At 46.7% G+C, this 21,174-nt stretch overlaps 1 protein-coding gene across 1 annotated transcript in view; it reads left to right on the top strand.

The window, feature by feature from the left end:
• Positions 1–20,678, top strand: part of npr1a (natriuretic peptide receptor 1a) — a gene marked incomplete at its 3' end in the record, with an annotated part of 384,573 nt that extends 363,895 nt beyond the window's left edge. The window contains exons 16-22 of the mRNA XM_084312567.1: positions 14,495–14,663; positions 15,096–15,242; positions 16,172–16,295; positions 17,011–17,079; positions 17,662–17,836; positions 19,602–19,700; positions 20,527–20,678. Of these exons, the coding sequence (XP_084168693.1) occupies positions 14,495–14,663; positions 15,096–15,242; positions 16,172–16,295; positions 17,011–17,079; positions 17,662–17,836; positions 19,602–19,700; positions 20,527–20,678 (935 nt within the window). The remainder of the gene's footprint in view (positions 1–14,494; positions 14,664–15,095; positions 15,243–16,171; positions 16,296–17,010; positions 17,080–17,661; positions 17,837–19,601; positions 19,701–20,526) is intronic.
• Between the last annotated feature and the right edge of the window lie 496 nt (positions 20,679–21,174).

The following is a 21,174-nucleotide window of genomic DNA, read 5'->3' as shown; positions in this document are numbered from 1 at the left end:
TTGTAGTTTATCTTGTATGTGTTTTTGCTGTTCATTATTTTGTATTGGGCTAAAGAGATTGGAGAAGTGGTTTACCCATAGATCTCCATTTTGGATGGGTAGCTCCTCGTGGTGTACTTTGTTTAGTTTGTTCCAGTTTTCCCAGAAGTTGTTTGTTTTTATGGATTCCTCTATATCTTGTAGCTGGTTTCTAACATGTTGGTCCCTTTTTTTTCTGACTGTTTTTGTAATGTTTCAGTGTTTCACTGTATTGGAGACGTGTGTTCTGGTTGTCTGGGTCTCTGTGTTTTTGGTTTGATAGGTTCCTTAATTTCTTCCTGAGATTTTTACAATCATTATCATACCATTTATCATGCATATTTTTTTTTTTTTTTTTCTCGCTTTCCTATTTGAGGCCTTTAGGTTGGATAAGGAAGCTGTAAGGTCAAATATGTTATTGAGGTTTTCTACCGCCCCGGTTACGCTTTTGCTGTTGTGTTGGACGTTTTTTTCCAGGAATTGGTCTAATTTGGATTGGACTTTTTGTAGCTTGATAGCGGATTGGAATGCTTCCATAGTACTTTCTTTCCATTTGTAGTGTTTTTTAATAGTGTGTAGTTTGTTTGGTTTTGGTATTTCCTGGTTGGGTGTTGATCTATTCAGGTAGATAGTGGTTTTGCTGTGGTCTGACAGGGGTGTTTGCTGGCTGACTGTGAACGCTCTGAGAGACTCTAGGCTGTCATTACCCAGAGATGAGCTATATGTGTACCTACCATAAGAGTCCCCTCGGAGCCTACCGTTAACTATGTACAGTCCCAGCGAGCGACAGAGCTGTATAAGTTGTGACCCATGTTTATTTGTTGTTTGGTCATAGTTCTTTCTGGGGGGGCATATTTGGGAGGGGATGTTTCCACCTCCTGGTATGTGTTTGTCACCCTGTGTGCTGAGAGTGTCAGGTTCTCGTCCTGTCCTGGCATTGAGGTCCCCACAGACTACGATGTGACCGCAAGCCTGGAACTGGTTGATTTCGTCTTGTAGGATTAGGAACATGTCTTCCTTGTAGTATGGGGATTCGATTGGGGGGATGTAGGTGGCACACAGGTAGATATCTTTCTCGGTTGATGTAAGTTCCTTATTTATTTTTAACCAGATGAAAAAAGCTCCGGTTTTGATTAGCTTTATGGAGTGGGTTAGTTCTGATTTGTACCATATTAGCATGCCTCCAGAGTCTCTCCCCTGTTTGACCCCTGTTAGCTTGGTGGATGGTACCAACAGCTCTCTGTAGTTTGCAGGACAGCCAGTAGGACTGTTTCCTCTGTGCCATGTCTCTTGTAGGACCATGATGTCTGTGTTTGACATTTCTGTGATAAAGTCTGGGTTTCTGCTCTTTGTTCCAAGGGCAGTTGACCTCAGACCTTGTATATTCCAGCTTGAAATGGTGAAAGATTTGTATTCCATTATTACAGTGTTATATTCTCTGTCTCTCTCTCTCTCTCTCTCTCTCTCTCTCTCTCTCTCTCTCTCTCTCTCTCTCTCTCTCTCTCTCTCTCTCTCTCTCTCTCTCTCTCTCTCTCTCTCTCTCTCTTATTTATTTACATTCCAGTCATGACAGCTCTGGGATCTGACATTGATCAGCATATATCTCTCACCGCACGCACGCACACACACACACACACACACACACACACACACACACACATACACACACACACACACATACACACACACACACACACACACACACACACACACACACACACACACACACACACACACACACACACACACACACACACACACACGTATACACATGCAACATGAATAACTGTGAACTCTTGACACTAAGGCTCTTGCTGGAGTCGCAGCCTCTCTCTCTTTTTAAGCTTCTATTCTCTGTCCTGTGAGTTATCTACAACGTCCTGTGCCAACATCGCCCCCCTGTGGTCCTGATTAATATTGTTTCTCTGCTGTCTGGCGTTAGACCAGCGTTTGACTGATCTAATGGATTGATTGATTGATTGAATGAAAACTTTATTAACAGATTGCCGAATGGGTACAATACAGTACAGGAAGATCCAGGCAGGAGAGTCAGTCACTGCTGGTAATGATTCAGTAATATATTTAGGATGCACCTTGGACGAATGTCTCACAGGGGAGGCTATGGCCTTGAAAGCCCTGGCTAGGATAAGCCAAAGGACCAAATTCCTAGCACGTAAGTCGGATATGTTGGATAGAAAAAACTTAGGATGTTGTCAGGTGCCCTGATACAGAGTCATTTTGACTACACTGCCTCCTTCTGGTACAGTAGTGCACCCCAGAAAATTTTAAATAAATTTCAGACTGCCCAAAACAAATTGATTAGAGTAGTGTTAAAGCTTCCTACCCGCACTCACCTGGATGTAGCCATATTTAATCAACTTAATTGGCTCCCAGTGGAAAAACGGGTTATTCAAATCAAGTTGGGCCTTACCCATAAAATAATGTATAAAAGGGTCCCCTCATATCTCTCAAATTATTATTATTATTTATTTTTTTTTACTTTGGCCATTCCGCTGGCTCTTTTTTGCATTTATCGCATTTTTCTCTGGTCAAGAATGACCGACAGAAACAGGTTTGAATGGGTACAGATGGGGGGAAGACACTCTGAGAAAGATACGGCTGCAGTCCGGGAATCGAACTCGCTAACCCCAGATCCGTGACGAGCACGGTTGTCCCCGGCGCCGAAATAGCGCTCGAGGTACGCGGTGAGCTACTGGAGCTCCCCTCTCAAATTATTTTATGTGCTTTAGGGACACCCACTCCTATGCAACGAGGGGCAGTTTAACTGATATCAAACTGTGCATTTTTAGTAGCTCAATGGGGGAAAATACCTTTCGGTACTCTGCAGCCAATGAGTGGAACAAACTGCCAGTGTCCATAAAAATGATTGTCTCAGAAGGAATTTTTTAAAAAGAGATGAAGAAATGGCTTAGTCGCGTAGGATGATGATATATGGGGGTGTGCTGTAGACTTTGTGTTTGTTTGTGTTATTGCATTTATTTTGTATTGTATTTATATGTCTTATTTGTGCATGGTGGATACTAGTCATCTTGTCCATTGTCCATTGTGAGGACCACAATGGAAATAAACCGCAAGGTTTTATTGTGTTTTAATCCTCGACGATTTCAGATTATATGTGATGGCTGTACATGTGTGTACCGGTATTGTATGTAATTTTGATTGTCAAATAAATTCAATTAATCAAGTACAGCTCAATACTAACAACTGCTAAGAGGATGCAGACCAGAAAAAGACTTTCGTCTTGTTTACATAAGGGTCCTCCATTTTCAATTCATCAAGACATTATGACATACAAGACATACAAATATACGGTAGGCTACTGTGTAAGAAAAAGAGACCATTAAAAAATATACATCCGAAGGGGAAGAAACTGTACATTGGCAGGGGTTGGGGTGGATTTTGACATTTAACGGGCCAGTTTCTAATTGCAGCCACCTGTAGGTGCTCTTTGAGAGCGGTTTTGAAGGTGGGTAGGGATTCACATTCCTTTACGGCTGTGGGTAGGGCGTTCCACATTATTGTGGCATAATTGCGAAACGTGTTTAGTCCCTTGTTTGTGCCGAATCTGGGTTGAACGTGATTTGTGGAACTCCCTCTGGTGTTGTGGTCGTGGACTTCACTGACCTTTAGGAAGTATTTCGACAGGTACATGCAGGGGCGTAGCTGGGGGGGGGTAGCTTAAGATGATTCCAAGGGCCCAGCACTGGGGGAGGGCCCAAAACTTTTTTTTTTTTTTTTTTTTTTTTACTAGACATCACTCGGGTGTATTATTGATGCTCTCATTGATACTATGTTTCTTTCTGAAGTGTGTGTGTGTGTGTGTGTGTGTGTGTGTGTGTGTGTGTGTGTGTGTGAGATATATAGAGAGAGAGGGGGGGCTTTGGTAGACTATTGCATTGGTCCATTCATTGCAGATGAACGCAATGCGACATCCTTTACTAGGCTCACCCACCAACAGTGCAGGTGCTGAACTGCTGATCCGAATGTATAGGTGAAAACCATATTAATGCGTTTTCATCAATAAAAAAATTGCCAAAAGAATTTCCGCTTGCGCGCGCGCGCGCGCATTCACTGGGGGCCTACAAATACATTCTTTCATGGGGCCCAGAATCTGGAGCTACACCCCTGGGTACATGGGTATCTTAGTGGTGTAGTGTATCTTGTAGACCAGGCCCATTGCAAGTTGCTGTACTCTGTCATCTACTCTAAGCCATCCTAGATTATCAAAATGGGCAGGGGTAAGGTGGGTTTTAGGAGTAAGGCCAAGCAGTAGTCTGACCAGTTTGTTTTGTGATGTTTGTAGCCTTGTTTTTAGGGCCTTTGAGGTGCTTTGGTACCATGAGGTGCAAGCATAGTCGTAGAACCCTTGAATGAGTGCTCCTGTTAGAGTCTTCAGGGTATTCTTATTTACCAGAGAGGAGATCCGGTACAAAAATCTTGTTTGTTGGTTGACTTTTTTTTATTACATTGGTTGCCATTTTGTCACAGGAAAGATTTGCCTCTAGGATGGAACCCAGGTAGGTGGAACTAATTTAAAGCTGCACTGTGCTGTTTGGGGCCAGACATGGATTTACATTTATAGTCTGCAGTTATTTTTAAAACATTTACTATACTATACATATACATATACATACAGTATACATATACATATACTATATATTATATATTTTATTATTATTATTATATACTATAAACTATACGTATGTATATGTCATTCTTAAATATGTTTCTTCTTATGTCATCATGAATTAAAGGGGCATTTTACAGATTATTTACCTGAATCCTATTGTTCTGTTGTGAGGAGGACATGTGATAAACCGAAATAAAACGTACCAACGTTAGGTAGGGTTAGGGTTAGCTAGGGTTAAGTAGGATTAGGTATGGGGTAGGTAGAGTTAAGTAGAGTTAAGTACGATTCGATTCAGATTCAGATTCAGACAACTTTATTGATCCCGCGTGGGGCAATTCATATTGTAGCTTCACGAGTAACAAACACAACAACAAAAACATCTCAACGACAGCATGGCAACAACAAGATTCCATGCAATACACAATCCAGTAAAAGTAAAAGTAAAAATGACTACTGTTGTGGAGGATCAGATTAAACCGAATGTATATATTTATTTATGGATATATATTGAGTGGTATTTGTATATCGTTTGATATCCCTTGTATATTCCTTGTGCATATACACGGAATATCCCTTTATTCTACTACAGCCCATAATAGTTCATTCTCTTATTGGACAAAAGGACCAGGCGCCAGGGACAAGCCCCTGGCGTTCAAGTTCAAAGGTACCGACGAGACATGCCCTTACTAGCCTCAGCTCCGCGCAGGAATACGGCTACCGAAAGCAGAGCGGCACTACTTGTCCACCGTGCATATAAATATGGCGCAAGAAATGTAGAATTCCTCTTAGTCCTTTACCCTTCTACCCAACTAAGTAACAAGACGTGAAGCCTCACCCCACGATACCGCGTGCGGTGTAGTACGGCCTGTTTGGCCTTAGAATAGCAGTGAGACCTCGTGCGAATTAATAGCTGAATTGCCAGAGTTTGGCACCGTATTTCTATTAAGTAATAATAGTCTATTATGTATGGTGCATCGTTCGGTTAGAGTTCTAAAGTGAGCAGCACCCCCATCGTTTCCTCGCGTCATCTAGAGTCTTAACCAGGTTAGGCAGACCACGCGTGGTGCTTTCATCCGAGGAGTTCTAGGCGAGGACGAGTGGACCTGCACATTGGATTACCTACCCCGACGACTGCTGAGCCCTATACGGCATGGAATATCTATTTGCTTTGGTGATTTGATTTGTGGAGCGGATAATCGCCAACACCGGTGAGTGTTGGATTTACCCCGAGAGGAGCCAAGGTGAGACGGCGCTCAGACCAGACTGAGGTCGCCTCGCTTCTTCTTCGTTGTGGACCTACAGCTACAGCTACAGCTATCGTCTACAAGAGAGCCCAAGTGTATTCATCTGCGGATCAAGGTTCTACGGGCACTGTGTTCTGTACCTGGACTCTCCCTAGAAATCGTTGACCAGACGGGATACAGCCGACGGCTCTCCTACCCCCCCTACTGGCTGAAGGGGCGGGACCCCTTCAGTATATTATCCAGCTATAATCATTAAGTGACCATCGCTATAATTCCCTAAGAGCCAGGTTGTATACTTGCTTCCTGTGTAACCAGAGATTGGACATTCAGTGTTGATTTGCATACGAGTACTCATTTGCCTTACAAGAGCATTCAATTCAAATCATAAATGTAATAAGTAACTATTATATGTACCCTTTGCTATATATTAAATATTTGACTATTACCTTTGTGTGGACCTGATTTCATATGTGGGAAAGTGTTCATCATACTTAGATATCGTGTACTGTATGGCCAGTAATTAAAGTACATAAAGCGGTAGTGGTTTAATGATACCATACTTATCAATACAGTCAGGGAATTGTACCCCTCAGTTACAATTGGTCCTTCGAGCCGGATGGTAATTAGTGTAATATTAATATAGTGGTATTAATATTGAAATGGCCTATGATGAACACTCCACGAAACGGTCCTCCTAAAGTAGAACGCCCGCAACGTAGACGACAGCCACCTCAGTACTTAGAGGATTACGCTGTCAGTAAACTACCTAGCCTTCTACAAACAGTAAACGCGGTAAAAGTAGAAAGTAAAATTATGTCCGACCCTATTAACCAGGATACCCCGACCACAGAGGCCCTAGTGGGTTCTAATGTAACTGACCAAGCTCACGGTGGGGACCAGGAGGGAACTGACACGACTTTACCCCCCGCCAATACCGAAGAAGTAGTCCCCCCAGAGCTCCGGGAGGAAGACAACCCTCCAGAGGTGGAACTCTGCACGGAACAAGATGAGGAGAGCGCCGAGGAGATAGAGCTCCAGGACTCCCCAACGAGTACAGCCAGGAGCGGCTCACCTCTACAAGCGTCTTCCCCCAGCGAGGCGGAGAGGATGCTGTCACAGGCGTTCTTCGCCAGCCTGACAGCCTCCACCGAACGTGATCGACTTCAGGGTGAACGCGATCGACTTCAGGGTGAACGCGATCGACTCCAAGCGCAGCAACGGAGCGAAGAAGAGCACATACGTCTGGAGCTGAGACGCCTTCAGACGGAAGAGAATATGGCAAGAGACCGGGCCGACACCCAGCGTGCCGCTGCCGGTGCCCAAAGAGAAGCAGATCTCACCAAGCGCGACGCCGAGCGCGACCGACAACAAGCCGAGCGCGACAGACTACAAGCGCAGCTAATGGAGCAGCTGATCACCAGGGCAACACCCCCTCCCTCCACAAGGGGTTCCAGGGCCTCGTCAAGACACACGTCAAGGGCACCCTCCCCTAACCGATTAGGCGACCTTGAACTTGACCACCAGCGAGAGTCTACACCCCCCTCCGAACTCCTTCCCCGACCGGTCCAAGTGAGACCCAGCTACAAGGAAGGAACGGCGGACACCGCGGAGAGGCTAAATAGACGACTACAGGATCTAGGTGACCTGGCAGAAGAAGAAGAGGGAGAAGAGGAGAGTCAAGCCCGACAGCAGCACATTACTCCACAGGACCAGGAGGTCCAGTACAGCCCAGGCTATACCCCCGCGGCTCTGCGCTACAGACCCCCGACTCGATTCACGGGTGAGCATGACGCACGACCAGTCCCGAGGAATAGCACCTGGACCAGCGGGCCATGGTACCCTGCCAGTACCAGCCCACCGAGAGGCGTAAGAAGAGACTCGCCCAGGAGGCCTCTCCTCCAACGCTCACCGATGTGCCAGCCATCCATGGCGTCATACATTGGCACACCGACGTTTCCAGACTTCACCCATGAGAATCGAGCACAGTACACGGAGCTCCGGATGTGCTTAGAGACAATGATGGTGGATGTCGCTGATGAACGCCACAAGTATGCAATATTATTGAAGCACCTGAAAGTGCCCCGAGCGCACAACATAGCGCTAGCCTATGCCACCTCTACGACCCCATACACCGCAGCTCTAGCAGCGCTGGACCAGAGATATGGACGTATATGGGATTACGTAATACAGGAGATAAGGCATATTGACCGCCTACCCCCAGCAACAGACAATCGCTCACTAGACGACCTGTCTATAAAAGTACAATCCCTGGTAGGGATGCTGGGGGCGCAACGCGAAAAGGGTATGCACGAACTATACGCAAACTCGAACGTCGAGAGGATTTTAGAGAAGCTGCCGCCCGCCCGACAGGAGCGCTTCAGGCGGCAAAGAGACCACCGTGATCCCAACGGTCCCGAGCCATCCCTCCTAGATTTAGCCGACTTCCTGGCGAGAGAAGTCAGCAGCCTACGGCTGGATACGTTCGTGCGGAGCACGCCAAGCTCCAGAGAGGGACCTAGGAGAGTAAACGATGGCCGAAGATCGGTGACTGTCATGCACCAATCAGAATCAGTACCGAGCAGCAAGAACCACAGTACCCCCTCGACGAAAGAGAAGTGGAAGATGGTGTGCCCGTACTGCGAGAAGGAACACTGGTTGTCACAATGTGACCAGTTCAAGAAGATGACCGCTGAAGAAGTAAGTCACTGGATAAAGTCCAACAGGCGCTGTTACCGATGTGCGCGCAGTCACATGGCAGCCGAGTGCCGCCTAAAGAAGAGGTGTAGTCGGTGTGACGGAGCCCATCTGGATGTCCTACACGACAGTAACAAAAGAAAGCCTGCACCATCCAACAGCACAAAGGCAAGTGTTATGTACATTGACCCCGCTAGCAGCAGCGGCGCCCAGGTGCTCTTAAAGGTGGTCCGTGTAACACTGAGTTACCAAGACAAGATCATGGACACTTACGCCGTCCTTGATGACGGGTCAGAGAAGACCCTTCTCCTCGCGTCCGCTGCGGCCCAGCTGGGGCTGCGGGGGAGCGAGAACCAGATGACGATTCGGACAATAAGAAGAGATCTAAAGACGATAAAGGGCGAGAATGTCTCCTTCACTATCGCAGCAAGCGGGCAGCCAGAGAGACGGTACAGGATTACTAATGCTTTCACCAGCCAAGAAATAGGACTATCGCAGTACACCTATCCCATCGCCAAGCTGATGGAGAAATATGTGCACCTGCGCCAACTACCTATCCCGCTCATAGACGGTGCCACCCCGACCCTGCTGATAGGCTCCGACCATGCAGACCTCATAGTCCCGATAGACCGGGTCCATACAGGACCCAGAGGTTGCCCTGCAGCAGTCGAGACCCGCCTAGGATGGACATTACAAGGCCCCCTCGCCAAGTCTCTTAACCGAACAGCAGCCACTAGCTGCCTCCACTCCAGAGCGACAGAAGGAGACACCACACTCCTGCAGCATGTCGAGAGGCTATGGACACTAGAGACAATGCCCTTTAAGAACGAAAAGAAAGACATTCGTTCTAAGGAAGATATCTACGCTATAGCCCTCCTCGAGCACGGGACAAAGAGAGTCAACGTCAACGGAGTGATGAGATACGCAACTCCACTCCTGAGGCGAGAGGGAATGCCCACCTTTCGTGCTACAAAAGAGGCGACGGAGCGGTATCTATTGAACACAGAGCGGCGCCTAGCCAAAGACCCCGCTCAAGAAGCTGTGTACCGCGCTGAGATTAACAAATTAATCACAGCGGGACACATAAAGAAAATTGACTGGCGACGTCGTGCGCTGCTCCGCGCCTCCCTGATCAAAGACGGCTTTGATCTCCGGCAGCGGGACAGCAGCGACCCCCCAGTATTGAGCAGCCTCTCCCCAGAGGAGAAGCCCGTCGCAGAGGACCCAGCAGCAGATGAAGAGGTCCAACAAAGTGTGACAAATAGTTTCTACGTGGACAACTGTTTACAAAGCGTCTCGACGCCAGAAGAAGCCGAGGCTCTCCTACTCAAGCTCCGCGCCTCCCTGATCAAAGGCGGCTTTGATCTCAGGCAGTGGGCCAGCAGCGACCCGCAAGTACTGCGCCGCCTCTCCCCCGAGGACAAGGCCGCGAGCAGCGATACCTGGATGGCGACCATCCCAGGAGAAGCCCAAGAAATTACACTAGGACTAGTCTGGCGCTTCAAAACAGACTCGCTCCATTATAGACACAAACCCCTGATCAAGGAGCAGGGAAGGTCGACGGCAATACCGACCACCAGACGGAGTGTATACAGAACACTCGCCAGACAATATGACCCGTTGGGATGTATTCTACCTTACACCACCAGGGCAAAGATGATTGTAAGAGCGCTATGGGACAAAGACCAGGGCTGGGACGATCCCATACCCGAACACCTTGCATCCACATGGAGAGAGTGGGAGACGGAACTCCGCTCACTCCCAGGTGTTAATATACGCCGCAGCTACTTCCCACCCACAGTGAGACCAGAGACATGCAAGATCGACCTGCACGTATTCAGCGACGCCTCCGAAGTAGCCTACGGTTCGGTGGCTTACTTGCGTGCCCGAGAGGAGGGAGGAGAAATACATACTGCTTTCATCCTGGCTCGCTCAAGAATAGCCCCACGCAAGCAACAATCTATCCCGTGCCTAGAGCTCTGCGCAGCCCTAGCAGGAGCGCAGCTCGCCACGTTAATCCAACGTGAACTCACCATCCCGGTGCAAAGAACAATCTTGTGGTCAGACTCCACGACCGTACTCACATGGATCCGGTCTGATTCGTGCAGATACAAGGTCTTCGTGGGAGTCAGAGTCACCGAGATTCAAGAGTTAACAGAAGTAACCAGCTGGCGGTATGTGGACACCAAACACAACCCAGCTGACGTCATCACCCGGGGAATGTCCCTGGATGACCTCACCCGTCCCAACCTCTACAGTGACGGGCCAGAGTTCCTCAAGCTCCCCGAAGAAGAGTGGCCTACACCCACCCCACGGGAGGCGAGCAAAGAGGAGGCAGAGAACAAGAAACCTATGTTCTGTGGGTTGACACACACACTCGTCCCCACAGACCCGGTTCTAGACGATTGCCTCACCCTAGAGAGTGCGCAGCTAAAGACATTTCTGTGGCACCACCCAGAGGTTCAGCCCACAACTGACATTTCAGCAGCTGACTACGAAGAAGCAGAACTCCTTCTACTACAACGAGCCCAGAGAGACTCGTTCCCCGATGAGCTAGCCTGTCTACAGGGAGCAAAGCCCGTCCCATCAGACAGCAGACTGCTTCACCTGGCCCCCGAGAGCGACGCCCATAATCTCATCAGAGTGGGTGGTCGTCTGCGGAGAGCCCCAGACCTACCGGATGACGTTAAGTACCCGATAGTCTTGAACAGCCGACACAAGGTCACAGAGCTGATCATAAAGAAATACGACGAGGATGTGCACCACGCAGGGGCAGAGAGAGTCTTCGCGGAGATCAGACGTCGTTATTGGATACTGCAAGGGAGAGAAGCAGTGCGGCGCTTCCAGCGAACCTGTCTAGACTGCCGTAAGTGGCGCGCGCAGCCCAGTATACCCCGGATGGCTGACCTACCTCCCTGTCGCCTCCGACTCGGCGACAAGCCCTTCCACTCCACCGGTATGGACTGTTTTGGCCCGCTGTATATAAAGAGAGGAAGAGGAACCGAGAAGCGGTGGGGTATTGTATTCAAATGCATGACCACCAGAGCGATACATATCGAACTCCTCCCAACCATGAGCACAGACTCATTCCTTATGGCCCTCCGAAGATTCACATCACGGAAAGGAAAACCGTCTACATTGTTGTTTGATCACGGGACAAACTTCAAAGGCGGAGAAAGAGAGCTGAGAGAGAGCTTCCAAGCTATGGGCCCAGAACTTAAGACCCACCTCGCTCCATCCCAGATTGACTTCCAGTTTAATCCCCCGAACGCACCTCACTTCGGTGGAACCTGGGAACGAGAAGTACGTTCCATAAAGACAGCCCTGTACGCCGTGCTTGGGGCCCAGACTGTGGCGGAAGAAGTCCTAATGACAGTCTTCACGGAGATCGAGGGAGTATTGAACTCAAAGCCCCTCGGTTACGTCTCAAGTGATGTAGCAGATGTCGACCCAGTCACCCCCAACACCCTCTTGATGGGGCGGCTGGACCCCGCGCTACCACAGACAGTGTACAGGCCTGAAGAAGCGAACGGCCGAAGAATGTGGAGGTACAGTCAAGTACTGGCTGACAAGTTTTGGAACAGCTTCCTACTCCACTACCTACCGTCTCTACAGACCCGCCAGAAGTGGGTAAAAGAGAGAGACAATTTGACAGAAGGAACAGTCGTCATGATCATCGACCAGTCACTACCCAGAGCTATGTGGCCGGCTGGCCGCGTAAGCAAAGTGATCACCGGTGCCGATGGAAAGGTCCGAGCAGCTGAAGTGCTCGTCCAAGGACGGACTTACACCCGACCCGTGGCGAGGCTAATAGAACTGCCAAGGCTCCCTGATACTATTGATGACGACCATGACCCTATGACTTTGTGAGTTGACTGACCCTTACAGCGGACATTGAGTAGTGGACAGTGCGGTTAATCTGTCTCTGCTTAGCTAATTAGGTGGGACTAATTAGGGTGCGGCTGTTGTGGAGGATCAGATTAAACCGAATGTATATATTTATTTATGGATATATATTGAGTGGTATTTGTATATCGTTTGATATCCCTTGTATATTCCTTGTGCATATACACGGAATATCCCTTTATTCTACTACAGCCCATAATAGTTCATTCTCTTATTGGACAAAAGGACCAGGCGCCAGGGACAAGCCCCTGGCGTTCAAGTTCAAAGGTACCGACGAGACATGCCCTTACTAGCCTCAGCTCCGCGCAGGAATACGGCTACCGAAAGCAGAGCGGCACTACTTGTCCACCGTGCATATAAATATGCCGCAAGAAATGTAGAATTCCTCTTAGTCCTTTACCCTTCTACCCAACTAAGTAACAAGACGTGAAGCCTCACCCCACGATACCGCGTGCGGTGTAGTACGGCCTGTTTGGCCTTAGAATAGCAGTGAGACCTCGTGCGAATTAATAGCTGAATTGCCAGAGTTTGGCACCGTATTTCTATTAAGTAATAATAGTCTATTATGTATGGTGCATCGTTCGGTTAGAGTTCTAAAGTGAGCAGCACCCCCATCGTTTCCTCGCGTCATCTAGAGTCTTAACCAGGTTAGGCAGACCACGCGTGGTGCTTTCATCCGAGGAGTTCTAGGCGAGGACGAGTGGACCTGCACATTGGATTACCTACCCCGACGACTGCTGAGCCCTATACGGCATGGAATATCTATTTGCTTTGGTGATTTGATTTGTGGAGCGGATAATCGCCAACACTGGTGAGTGTTGGATTTACCCCGAGAGGAGCCAAGGTGAGACGGCGCTCAGACCAGACTGAGGTCGCCTCGCTTCTTCTTCGTTGTGGACCTACAGCTACAGCTACAGCTATCGTCTACAAGAGAGCCCAAGTGTATTCATCTGCGGATCAAGGTTCTACGGGCACTGTGTTCTGTACCTGGACTCTCCCTAGAAATCGTTGACCAGACGGGATACAGCCGACGGCTCTCCTACCCCCCCTACTGGCTTACAACCGGCGGGACCCCTTCAGTATATTATCCAGCTATAATCATTAAGTGACCATCGCTATAATTCCCTAAGAGCCAGGTTGTATACTTGCTTCCTGTGTAACCAGAGATTGGACATTCAGTGTTGATTTGCATACGAGTACTCATTTGCCTTACAAGAGCATTCAATTCAAATCATAAATGTAATAAGTAACTATTATATGTACCCTTTGCTATATATTAAATATTTGACTATTACCTTTGTGTGGACCTGATTTCATATGTGGGAAAGTGTTCATCATACTTAGATATCGTGTACTGTATGGCCAGTAATTAAAGTACATAAAGCGGTAGTGGTTTAATGATACCATACTTATCAATACAGTCAGGGAATTGTACCCCTCAGTTACAACTACTGTCTGTGTTTAAAAGTCTGATAGCCGAGGGGACAAAAGATTTGGCGTAACGGTTGGTCCTACTTAATGGAACGTCATAACGGCGGCCAGAAGGCAACAGCGAAAACCGCTGAGACAGAGCGTGGAGAGGTTGATTTGTGATGCGCGTCCCCTTCTTGACCAGGTCTGTCCAGAGAGAACATAGGTCTCTCTGTTTTACTCCAATTATTTTGGAGCACACTTTCACAATATACTGTAGGCTGGATTATGTAGAGTTAAGTAAATTTAAGTAGGATTAGGTAGTGTTAAGTATAGTTAAGTAGGATTAGGTAGGGTTGAGCAGGGTTGGATAGAGTTAGGGTTAGGTAGGGTTAGGGGTATTTCACATACTTCCAGGGACCCAGTGTTTGTTGATTCAGGTATGAAAATATACCATAGAATTTATTACCCTTCAATTTCTGTTTCAGTTTTTTCTTCAACACTAGATGGTCAACCATTTCTCTCCCCCCCCCCCCCCCCCCCCCCCCCTCTCTCGCTCTCTCCCTCTCAGAGATCGTAGAGCGTGTGGCTGTGGGGAAGTGGCCGTACTTGAGGCCGTCTCTGTGTTCTCAGAGCCACAGTGAGGACCTGGGTGTGTTGATGCAGCGCTGCTGGAGTGAAGACAGCTTAGAGAGGCCTGACTTCCACACCATCAAACTACTGCTGAGAAAATATAACAAGTAATTTAACAAGGAATATGACATGACTTCCACACCATCAAACTACTGCTGAGAAAATATAACAAGTAATATAACATGGAATACAGACATGATTGATTGATTGAACATTTTATTACCAGATTGCAGAATGGGTACAATACAGTACGGCTCAATACACACAATTGTTAAGAGGATGCAGACCAGAGAAAGACTTTCGTCTTGTTTACATCAGGGTCCCCCATTTTCAATTCATCATGAATGACTTGACTTCCACACCATCAAACTACTGCTGACAGACGGAGAGATGGATGCTAACAACTACCCCCCCCCCCCTCTCTCTCTCTCTCTCTCTCTCTCTCTCTCTCTCTCTCTCTCTCTCTCTCTCTCTCTCTCGATCTCTCTCTCGATCTCTCTCTCTCTCTCACTCTGTCTCTCTCTCTCTACCTGCTACAGGGGTTATGGTTCTAACATCTTAGATAACCTGCTCTCTCGTATGGAGCAGTATGCTAATAACTTGGAGGAGTTGGTGGAGGAGAGAACTCAGGCCTACCATGAAGAGAAACGCAAGGCAGAGGCTTTACTGTACCAGATACTGCCTCAGTGAGTATTAATACATACTATATACTACCTCAGTGAGTAATAATACATACCATAATACTACCTCATTATGTAATAATATGTACTATATTGTACCAGATACTACCTCTGTATGTAACAATATATACTATACTGTACCAGATACTAGCTCAGTATGTAATAATATATACACTATATAGCCTACTGTACCAGATACTAGCTCAGTATGTTATAATACACTATACTGTACTAGATACTACCTCATTATGTAATAATATACACTATACATTTACATTTACATTTACATTTAGTCATTTAGCTGACGCTTTTATCCAAAGCGACTTACAAGTTCTGTACGACAAGCCATCAGGAAGGGCACAACTCTATCAGCTGAGTAACAATGTTCATCAAAGTGTTGAGTGCTACAGTGTAGGTTAGTTTATTAGGACAAGTGCATGACCGTATGGTTAGTTAGGGTTAGATTTTTTATAATTTTTTTTTAATTCAGATAATGGTTGAAAAGTGCGTCTTTAGTCGACGGTGAAAGATTGGACGTGTTTCGGCTGTCCTAACTGGGGTGGGTAGTTCATTCCACCATTGTGGGGCAAGGACTGAGAATAGGCGACTTCTCTTTGATGACCCTCCCGGAGCTTGGATAGGAGTAGGTCTGAGGCGGCCAGAAGATGCAGAGCGTACTATACCAGATACTACCTCAGTATGTAACAATATATACTATACCAGATACTACCTCAGTGAGTAGTAGTTAGCCATAATAAGTTTACCTGAATGTGTGTGTGTGTGTGTGTGTGTGTGTGTGTGTGTGTGTGTGTGTGTGTGTGTGTGTGTGTGTGTGTGTGTGTGTGTGTGTGTGTGTGTGTGTGTGTGTGTGTGTGTGTGTGTGTGTGTGTGTGTGTGTGTGTGTGTGTGTGTGTGTGTGTGTGTGTGTGTTGCAGCTCAGTAGCAGAGCAGCTGAAGAGAGGAGAGACGGTCCAGGCTGAAGCCTTTGACTCAGTGACCATCTACTTCAGTGATATAGTGGGCTTCACTGCTATCTCTGCTGAGAGCACACCAATGCAGGTAAACCTCTCTACTGAGAGTACACAAATGCAGGTAAACCTCTGTGCTGAGAGCACACCAATGCAGGTACTGTACATAGAGAGAGAACACAAGCTTAATATTAACTATTAGAGTAGAGTAGAGTAGAGTAGAGTAGAGTAGAGTAGAGTAGAGTAGAGTAGAGTAGAGTAGAGTAGAGTAGAGTAGAGTAGAGTAGAGTAGAGTGCACCAATGCAGGTAAATTATATATACCTGTAGAGTACACTAGTTAATATTAGAGTAGAGTAGAACAGAGTAAACCAATGCAGGTACATTATCTATACCTATCACCACACACTAGCTTAATATTAGAGTAGAGTAGACCAGAGTAAACCAATGCAGGTACATTATCTATACCTATCACCACACACTAGCTTAATATTAGAGTAGAGTAGAGTAGAGTACACCAATGCAGGCACAGGATATATACCTGTAGAGTACACTAGGTTAATATTAGAGTAGAGTAGAGTAGAGTACACCAATGTAGGTACATGATCTATACCTGTAGAATACACTAGATTGTTATTACAGTACAGTAGAGTACTGTACTGTGTGTTCTATCTTTATTGTGAGGTTAGGTATAAGGTATGTGTGTTATATCTTTATTGTGAGGTTAGGTATGATGTAGATGTGTGTTCTATCTTTATTGTGAGGTTATGTATGAGGTTGGTCAATTGAAGCTGTCTGTTCCTTCTAGGTGGTGACCTTGCTGAATGACCTCTACACCTGCTTTGATGCCATCATAGACAACTTTGACATTTACAAGGTACCAAGATGCAGTTGTTATTATTTGTGTCTTCTCCATTATTGTCCATTCGTTTTCATTCAGTTCATCCAAATGATTATCTCTTTCTTTCTTTCTTTCTTTCTTTCTTTCTTTCTTTCTTTCTTTCTTTCTTTCTTTCTTTCTTTCTTTCTTTCTTTCTTTCTTTCTTTCTTTCTTTCTTTCTTTCTTTCTTTCTTTCTTTCTTTCTTTCTTTCTTTCTTTCTTTCTTTCTTTCTTTCTTTCTTTCTTTCTTTCTTTCTTTCTTTCTTTCTTTCTTTCTTTCTTTCTTTCTTTCTCTCCTCTCTCTTTATCTCCCGCTCTCTTTATCTCCCGCTCTCTTTATCTCCCTCTCTCTCTTCTCCCCTCTCTCTTTTTCTCTCTTTCTCTCTCCTTCTCTCTATCCTCTCCCCCCCTCTCTTTCTCTCTCTCCTCTCTCCCCCTATATGTCATTCCTCTCCTCTCTTTCTCCCTCTCTCTCTCCTGCATTCCGCTACTCTCACTCTCTCCCTCTTTCCTTACCCCTCCCCCCTCTCTGTATCTCTCTCTATATCTCTCTATATAATGTGCCCCCCTCTTTCTTAGGTGGAGACTATCGGTGATGCCTATATGGTGGTGTCGGGGTTACCGATGAAGAACGGTAAGCTGCATGGTCGTGAGGTGGCCCGGATGTCTCTGGCCCTGCTGGAGGCTGTCAAGACCTTCCGGATCAGACACAGACCCACCCAGCAGCTGAGGCTACGCATCGGCATTCACAGTGGTGAGCAGGACCGGACTCAACTTACAGCAGGACCGGACTGGATTTACAGCAGGACTGGAATGGACTTACAGCAGGACCGGACCAGACTTACAGCAGGACCAGACCGGATTTACAGCAGGACTGGACGGGACTTACAGCAGGACCGGACTTGACTTACAGCAGGACTGGACTCGACTTACAGCAGGATTGGACTGGACTAGACTTACAGCAGGACTGGGCTGGACTTACAGAAGGACTGGACTTACAGCAGGACTGGACTTACAGCAGGAGAATAGTGGTTGTATAGAAGGACTGGACTTACAGCAGGACTGGACTGGACTTATAGCAGGACAGGACTTGACTTATAGCAGGACAGGACTGGACTTTCAGTAGGAAAATAGTGGTTGTATAGAAGGACTGGACTTACAGCAGGACTGGACTGGACTTACAGCAGGACTGGACGCCTGAATACTTTCGACAACAAATGTTTGTTTCCGCGTCTCTGATTGGCCACGCGCGTTTCTGGCCATGTGACATGTGCGCCAATCGTGGGACCGCAAGTTTCTACACTGGTTAAGCTTAGGCGCTCTTTCGAAGTTGGTTAAGGTTAGAGTTTGTCTTAGAGCATGGCGATAGAACGCCTGCCCTTCTTTCAACGGTTAAGCTTAGGCACTCTTTCGAAGTTGGTTAAGGTTAGAGTTTGTCTTAGAGCATGGCGATAGAACGCCAGGTAGTTTGTAGGCTGTTATACCCGGAAATAGGCGCAGAACTTGCTGTCCCACGATTGGCGCACATGTCACATGACCTGGCCAATCAGAGCGCAAAACTCGAACACGGAAACAAACATTTGTTGTCGAAAGTATACACACGGACTGGACTGGACTTATAGCAGGACTGGACTGGACTTATAGCAGGACTGGGCTGGACTTACAACAGGACTGGATTTGACTTACAACAGGACTGGACTGGACTTAGCCTACAGCAGGACTGGACTGGACTTTCAGTAGGAGAATAGTGGTTGTATAGAAGGACTGGACTGGACTTACACTCTGGGAATAGTGGTTGTACAAGGCAGTGGTTCTCAACCTGGGGGTCAGGACCCCTGAGCGGTCACTAGATGATTTTGGGGAGGTCACAAAAAAGGTCATTGTGTTTATAATTATTTGGTAAAGATACTTTTTTCTTGTGATATAATGAATATTTGAAGTCTAAAGCTCCTCCTCCAGTCATTAATCAAGTTAAATAAAAATTAAAAAGGGAAATAAAAATCATTATTTTGTGTCAAGAGTTCACTGTTCTGTTTTTATGGTCTTGAACAGGCATCCCTCTGTTTTTAGGGTCTTGAACAGGCATCCCTCTATTCTTAGGGTCTTGAACAGGCCTCCCTCTGTTTTTAGGGTCTTGAACAGGCATCTCTCTGTTTTTAGGGTATTGAACGGGCATCCCTCTGTTTTTAGGGTCATGAATGGGCATCCCTCTGTTTTTAGGGTCTTGAACAATAAAAGTACTGGTAGTGGTAATGGTGTGTGTGTGTGTGTGTGTGTGTGTGTGTGTGTGTGTGTGTGTGTGTGTGTGTGTGTGTGTGTGTGTGTGTGTGTGTGTGTGTGTGTGTGTGTGTGTGTGTGTGTGTGTGTGTGTGTGTGTGTGTGTGTGTGTGTGTGTGTGTGTGTGTGTGTGTGTGTGTGTGTGTGTGTGTGTGTGTGTGTGTGTGTGTGTGTAATGTTGATGCTAATGATAGTGGTGGTGATGATGATGATGATGGTGTGTGTTTGTTTGTGTGTCTCAGGTCCAGTGTGTGCAGGTGTAGTAGGTCTGAAGATGCCCAGATACTGTTTATTTGGAGATACTGTCAACACAGCTTCACGCATGGAGTCTAATGGAGAGGGTAAGACACACACACACGCACACGCACACACACACGCAGAGAGAAAGATAGTTCATTTTCGTAAATATGTTGGACTGCCTTAGATCATAGGAATAACATGTATACAGTACAGTACAAAATTATTTGTATTTGTATACCTCTCTTGTGTTCTTTCTCTCCTTAGCTCTGAAGATCTGTGTCTGTCTCTCCTTAGCTCTGAAGATATGTGTCTGTCTCTCCTTAGCTCTGAAGATCTGTGTCTGTATCTCCTTAGCTCTGAAGATATGTGTCTGTCTCTCCTTAGCTCTGAAGATCTGTGTCTGTATCTCCTTAGCTCTGAAGATATGTGTCTGTATCTCCTTAGCTCTGAAGATATGTGTCTGTCTCTCCTTAGCTCTGAAGATATGTGTCTGTCTCTCCTTAGCTCTGAAGATCTGTGTCTGTCTCTCCTTAGCTCTGAAGATATGTGTCTGTCTCTCCTTAGCTCTGAAGATATGTGTCTGTATCTCCTTAGCTCTGAAGATATGTGTCTGTATCTCCTTAGCTCTGAAGATATGTGTCTGTATCTCCTTAGCTCTGAAGATCTGTGTCTGTCTCTCCTTAGCTCTGAAGATGTGTCTGTCTCTCCTCTCTGAAGATATACTGTATGTCTTTCTCTCCTCTCTGGAGATATACTGTATGTCTGTCTCTCTTCTCTGAACATCTATGTGTCTTTCTCTCCTCTCTGAAGATCTATGTGTCTGTCTCTCCTCTCTGAACATCTCTGTGTCTTTGTCTCCTCTCTGAACATCTATGTGTCTGTCTCTCCTCTCTGAACATCTACATCTATGTGTCTTTGTCTCCCTAGCTCTGAGGATCCATGTGTCTGAGGCGACGCGCGTCATCCTGGAAGAGTTCAACTGTTTCCAGCTGGAGCTGAGAGGAGAGTTAGATGTCAAGGGGAAAGGAAAGATGAGAACGTACTGGTTACTGGGAGAGAGTACTACTAATATGGCCTGATGGAGGGGGAGAGAGAGAGAGAGAGATGGGGGGAGAGAACGAGAGGGAGAGAGATGGAGAAATAGAGAAAGAGAGAGGGGGAGAGAGAGACAGTGGCTCAGGGGGCAACAGTGGATCAGGAGGTAGAGCGGTCGTCTGGTAGTCGGAAGGTTCCCTGTTAAATTCCCGCTCCTCCCGGGCAGTGTGTCGAAGTGTCCTTGAGCAAGACACTTAAACCGTAATTGCTTCCGATGAGCAAGTTGGCACCTTGCATGATTGCCTCCACCATCGGTGTGTGAATGTGTGAGTGAATGTGAAAGTTGTAAAGCGCTTTGGATAAAAGCACTATATAAATGCACCATTTACCATGTAGAGAGAGAGAGAGGAATGAGAGAGAGAGAGGGAGGGGGCTGGCTGAAAGGCAAGCAAGACAGAAACATGACACAACTACACTGCAGCCAATGAGCTTCCAGCATTCCCACTGGGCATCCAACATCAAGCCAACACTCCTCTGACA

This window comes from Notolepis coatsorum, assembly GCF_963971535.1.
Source record: "Notolepis coatsorum genome assembly, chromosome: 4".
Classification (NCBI taxonomy): Eukaryota; Metazoa; Chordata; class Actinopteri; order Aulopiformes; family Paralepididae; genus Notolepis; species Notolepis coatsorum.
This window is presented reverse-complemented; position numbering and strand designations above follow the sequence as displayed.